Here is a 6,081-nt window from a genome sequence, read left to right as displayed (position 1 = left end):
TGAACAAGGCACGAAATGGAAAAGAATCGGCGACAGGCCACATCAGGCCTACACTTCAGCGCCGACATCACTATGTTATGTTATGTTATGTTAACTTATTGAATCCTTAATTTCACAATAATCGTTAATAAAGACGCTCCATAACCACTGAGCATTGGCGTGAAATGTTTCCGCCATCTAAAATTTTGTCGAACTATTGAAAATGTGCATGAAATGAATCATGGCTCTAATAACTCAGCTAGCGTTCAATGGTGTCGAAAACATTTTTAGGCTGAACTGCATTTCCACAAAGATGAACTGCGCTATGATATCGCAATGAACGAAAATATCATCTTACCAGACCGAATGTTACTGTGCTTATAATCACCTGATGGTTTTAAACTATATTTTATCTGCAATATTTTCCCTATTAATAATAACAACGATATGAAAAAATTCTATTTGATATTAAACTGTAGACCAATTGAAAATTGAAATAAACATTTCATATACTCACGGTCCACTAATGTCGTTTACCCCTACTCGATCATTCTTGCTTGCGGTGTGTGATGGAACAGGGAATCTTTCCTGTAGCATAATTCTAAGAGATCCAGATGAAGTGATGAGATGAAGCCAGACTCCACAAATTTACTTCAAGTTACATGGAGATAGACTTATCATTCATAAATATTATCCCTGAAGTTGGCGTTGGTGATTGTCTTTTTTGGCTTTTTCATAAGTCAGATAAGTAGCAAGTTGAAACTTCTACTGAGAGCTGATATAGTAAAAATACGTGATTTCATACTCGATTGGTAACGTTTGGCATTGTTATAAACAAAATCTTGTTTGGGACAATAACGAGTCAGTGGAGTCATGATTAAACCTTTTCATTACAATAGAGTGTATTCCTGCATGTTTGGATTGTTTCGCATTGAGTTCATCACATGAGTGACCATATGCATAGGATTATTTCAATGTGTTTTCAGTTCTGTTTGGTGCCGAGGATATATAAACAAGCCTTGTGTAGGGAAGTTCATTCATTCCCATACGTTCATGTTCTTTAGACTTTAGAGCGTCTTCGTACGATAAAATATCACTCGCCGCTGGAGTAAATGAGTTTGCGCAGGACAATAATTTCCATTCAATTGTATGGCCTCCAAAACATCGTTAACTAAGAGTACAAATAAGTTTTCATCAGTCATTTAGATGCTCCTTTGCGTGACATTCCCTTGCAAGTTCAATGTGAAGACAGCAACGCATTATTACGAGTGTGAGTAATCGAGAAGGAGCGACCACAATTTGTGTCCATCCATGCCTTCTATTTCCTATGTTTCAGCCAGAAATCTTCGACTCAATCGCCTGCTAAGGACACACTTGGGAGGGGTCCGAGCCGCCCAAAGAAGACAAGCGTCTGGAGCAAATTTTCCGCTCTCACGGTTGTTGTATGTCCTTTGTAATAATGTTCGATTACGAAACGGATGCAACATTCAACATTTGCCTTGCATGACTCGGGGAGTCAACTGAACCTGAGCTAATTCTAATATTTTGATCCTAAAACTTCATTCAAGTGTTGTTTAGAGTCTACAGTCTAACTTTTTATTCATATAACTGTTCAGTCATCAATTAAATATTGATTTGAGTTCAGGAGTTATGGCCTTTCATTTACTTGTAAGTCGCAAGAATTTCTTTTTTGCGTTATTTTGGGCATTTTAATTTAGAATATTTGTATCTATGCCATGTCACTTTGCTAACAGGAGCATTTATACTCTCTTCACACTCGTATTTATTCCCGAAGATATTAAATCCTTTAAACCTGCATTTGAGTCCAGTCTCATGATCAATGAATTTGGTAACCTTCCGTTCTCAGCTGTCAAAACATTTATCTACCTGCATGCTCTGGCAAGTCGAGCTAAGCATCGTCATATGACCGTAGTACCCATCTATGAAGTGCTGCATCTATGGGCAACATCATTCAAGCATCTTTCGACATTCATCAAGCGTCTTTCTCATTTATATTAAACATGACAAATTGTCTTCTTATTAATTCATAATTTACTCAAGATTTTACCGACCGGATTGCACATCCTTTTTCGAGCTCTCGGGGTCCTTGTATTGAGTGTTATCGTTATTTGCATGTTCTCACGGATATGGAAAATCTCACTTTGGTGAGAATACTTTTAATTAATTTTAGATTTATTATCTCATTTTATTAATACATTATTTTCATCCGTTACCACTTTTTAGCTGCAATAAGTCCCTTAGATGTGAAATACTAGGTGCTCCATATTTTTAATTCAATTTAATCATATTTTATTCTGATTTTGATGATCCGTTCCGGGAAACGGCTTGAATTAATGAATGCACATACCAACTCACTTGTTGTGCCAGCATTTTACTTTCGTTTGCCCGCCTGAGTTTGACGGCAATAGAACATCTCGGCAAAAGACTTGCAATACGAACCCGCGAGAAACGTATCATTTGGAAGCTCGTATCAGTCAATCAAGACATAAGTTCATTTTTTCGTAAACTGTGAATACTGATTTAATTTATTTAATTTTTCACAGTTTTTGCGAGTTACATTTGAAGCAACTTGTAATTTTTGTAGATAATTGATGGAACTGGTGGTCCAGTTGAAGTTACGTTTTCTCGAATGGCTTATCCGTTTCACGCAAATCATTTAATCATAATTAAACATCGGTGGATCGAAAGCTTCTAGCCAATATCGCTTTTCATGACTGCACCAACAGAAGAGAGCCCATTCATAACCTTAGCAGAGCATTTATACAGTCTTCTGCATATTCGATTTATTTTATGTCTCCGTGTTTTGTCGACAGTAAGCTGTGCGGAGACTTGGTCTACGTAATACTATTCCCCCAACTGACAATGGTGCTACACTTCAGTGACCACATCAATACGTACGGATCTTTCGTCGGCTTCTGCATAGGCCTAGCAGTACGGCTACTTGGTGAGTCAGCAGTTTCAGCGACTATGCAATGTCATGTTTCCTTAAATGCCAGACGAGATATGTTCAAATCGGGTTAAACTATGCTGAAAATTGTAATTTTTACAGGAGGGGAGCCATACATCCACTTGCCGGCTGTGATCCACTACCCGTATTTTGACTGCGCGAGAGGAGAACAGAACTTTCCTTTCAGGACCATGTCCATGTTGGCCTCACTACTGAGCATCATTGTTTTTTCTGCACTAGCAAAGATGTTTTTCAAACGCGGTATTCTTCCTCTCAGGTATGCAAAATCAGCAAAAAAAAAACTCTAATTACAACTCTGCTCTTTAACTTCACTTCTTGTTTGATTGTTTGTTTGTCTGTCTGCTACAAATCTTATAATCGATATTTAACACACTTCTACCTCTCCTATCGATCTGAAATTTTGCACACTTGCATAAAGTTGGAGACAATGCATGAATCAATTAAAAGAATAAATAATTTTAAAAATTAAGAAATAATTTTGTCTGTTACAAATCTTATAATCGATATTTAACACACTTCTACCTCTCCAATGGATCTGAAATTTTGCAAACTTGCGTAACGTCGGACACAATGCATGAATCAATTGATAGAATGAATAATTTGGAACATTTAATTTTGTTTGAAATTAAAAATATATACATTTTTTAGTATACGAAAATAAAATTAGAAATTCATCGTACATGTGCAACATCCGAGACACTAGGTTCTTAAGAAGTGATGTCTTTAAAAAGTAATTTTTAAACCCATATTATTTTTCATTTCAAGAGCTCTTCAACGCTTGCGATTGCAAACAGAGAAACTATTAGAATAAATATAATGTCATTACAGCTTCTTAAGTTCTTAGAAGCTGATCGCAATATTTCAACAGTTTTATTACCTGCAGGTATGACTTATGTCATTGTTTCGGACCGGACGCGGTTGTGCTACACGGACAAAAAGATGAAATAAGCATGTGCGAGAAATCTACTCTCTTGAACGAGCGACCGCGTCAAACCAGCTCGACAGAAGCCTGCTCCACTTGAATGCTTTTTACACGCTGATGATTGTGCTTGCAATTGGCTATAAGTGGAAGTTGACTATATTCTTATGACTTGAGCACGTAATAATAAGATGAGATTTTCATATTTAAATCATGTTCAACCTTGCCGTACCCTACCATACTACACAATACGCCGTTCATTTGTATCATACATCATCTTCGTATAAAAATAATTTAGCGAATGTAAATAATCAGGTACTCGTATTTTGCGCAGGAATATTATCGCAGAATAAAATATATACATCGTTTAATAATTTTTGCATACAAAATTATGTGGTATTTATTGTTTTCTCAAAAATGATCAATCAGATAACATCCCTAATGCGAGATATTTATCAAACTTCTGATGTTTTTAAACTTGAATGAATTTCTCTCAGCGGGGCAGCCGAGTGCTTCGATCGTGACGACAAGATTGGAGCTGTGCGTTGTGGGTTTGAGCCCCAGGTAACTGTAACATTTAAAGCCGATATCAGCGAAGGTTCGAAGATCAGCTGGCTGTGAAACTTCTGTAATGTGTAAAATCAGTGCCAGGTCAGACAGGCTTTACGTTCAGTAGAGATGTAACTATATTAGATTCTTAATTTATTGTTGCATTAATTGTGCGAGATCGCATTAACGTTACTTAATTCTCAGCTATGGCAGCTCTGTAAATACTCAAAATACATAGATAATAACTTTCTTCTTACTCATACAAATCAATAGATGCATCTACCTAGCTTTGATAGTTTAGACGTAGACAATTTACGAAAGCGGTGATTATATACTGAATTTTTGTTAGGCTCGTTCATTTGCATCGTCGTTAAACATTCCGACGGTAAATAGATCTAATTATAGTTATACATTTTCGTGATCTTATAATGTGGTAAATTATTTTATGGTATCTTTAATCTGATTTATTATAAAATTCTAATCTCCACCGTCACGAGCCCTATTTTTACACTGCATCATATCATTTTTTTTTGTCTCCAGTTCTTTCAATGTATTTATAGTCTACATTTTTATCACGCTAGCATGGAAAGTTTTTCTTCTTCACATTCACTTTGTAGTATTTTATATTCAGATTTATGAAATTTTACTTACATAATTGTGTATTTTATTTTCATTCCTAAATGATCACGGTTTTAGTTTGAGGAACACTCCTTGAACTAGGCAAAAGTAGGTCCAATTTTTTCCAAATTTTCTTCTTTAGATAATACTATTCAGAATTGAATTCAACCGGACAATTTGCAGCGATTGGCTTTGAACTTTGGTAAATTTTATCATTTGTTCTGATACGAAAAGAGACCAACCAAGATAGATAGAGCCTGGATAGTTGAAAATCTAGCTGTATTATGTCCAGCACATACATAATTATTATTTGAATATTCTCGTCCATATTTTTATGAGCAAGAAAATGATTTTAATTGGAATATTTGTCAAAATTAGTCTCATAGAATCCTGACAAATTTCGATTTATATTTTGAGCCCCCTTCTTTGACGGAATTTTGCATCAGTATAATGTTATGATTCATTTTGTTGGAATCAGTAAAGAAAACTGTGCAGAGTCTCATCTTTGTAGCCATTCTCATGATTATAATAATTAGCGATTATTATTTAATTGCCATACCATTATCATCTTCAATTTTATACGACCTCAAAAACTTCATTTAAACTAAAAACCTCACGGACTAACTACCCTTGAGACCTTACGGGTAAAGACCCTTTCTACTACGGGACTGACTCTGAAGGATTGAGACTGGCCAGAGACCAATAAGCCTCATGGCTGGGCCTCAAAACTGGCGTGCTCATTTCCACTAAACGCGCATGTGCTGGGATCGAGACTGAGTTCCATCTGGGCTACCGCTCGGCCGCGCTCGACATTTCAGTTACTCGTTAGCTTTTGAAGTCGTATTGTGCTGCCGCTCTTGCTTTACTAGCTGTTGTCACTATGCGCAGGCGAAGGCACAGGAGGAAAAAAGAACCATTTGATGCAAAGAATGGCTATTGAAAAGGTTTTCAAGAGGAAGTTACGGAAAATTGTTTCAAGAAATATAATCGAGAGAGAGCGATTTCTTCAGTTACTTGCGAATCCCTT

General features: G+C 36.3%; 1 protein-coding gene across 2 annotated transcripts in view; it reads left to right on the top strand.

The window, feature by feature from the left end:
- The window catches only part of LOC108672848 (high-affinity choline transporter 1), a 14,916-nt gene extending 9,715 nt beyond the window's left edge, over positions 1-5,201 (top strand). Inside the window, exons 11-13 of one of the 2 annotated variants that reach the window (XM_018160597.2) lie at positions 2,814-2,944; positions 3,050-3,224; positions 3,852-5,201. In XM_018160597.2, the coding sequence (XP_018016086.1) occupies positions 2,814-2,944; positions 3,050-3,224; positions 3,852-3,990 (445 nt within the window). In that variant the 3' untranslated portion in view covers positions 3,991-5,201. Of the gene's footprint in view, positions 1-1,315; positions 1,416-2,813; positions 2,945-3,049; positions 3,225-3,851 lie in introns of those variants that run through there. The other variant, XM_018160599.2, reaches the window with a different exon arrangement.
- Positions 5,202-6,081: the final 880 nt, after the last annotated feature.

Source organism: Hyalella azteca, unplaced genomic scaffold, assembly GCF_000764305.2.
Source record: "Hyalella azteca isolate HAZT.00-mixed unplaced genomic scaffold, Hazt_2.0.2 contig15387, whole genome shotgun sequence".
Classification (NCBI taxonomy): domain Eukaryota; kingdom Metazoa; phylum Arthropoda; class Malacostraca; order Amphipoda; family Hyalellidae; genus Hyalella; species Hyalella azteca.
This window is presented reverse-complemented; position numbering and strand designations above follow the sequence as displayed.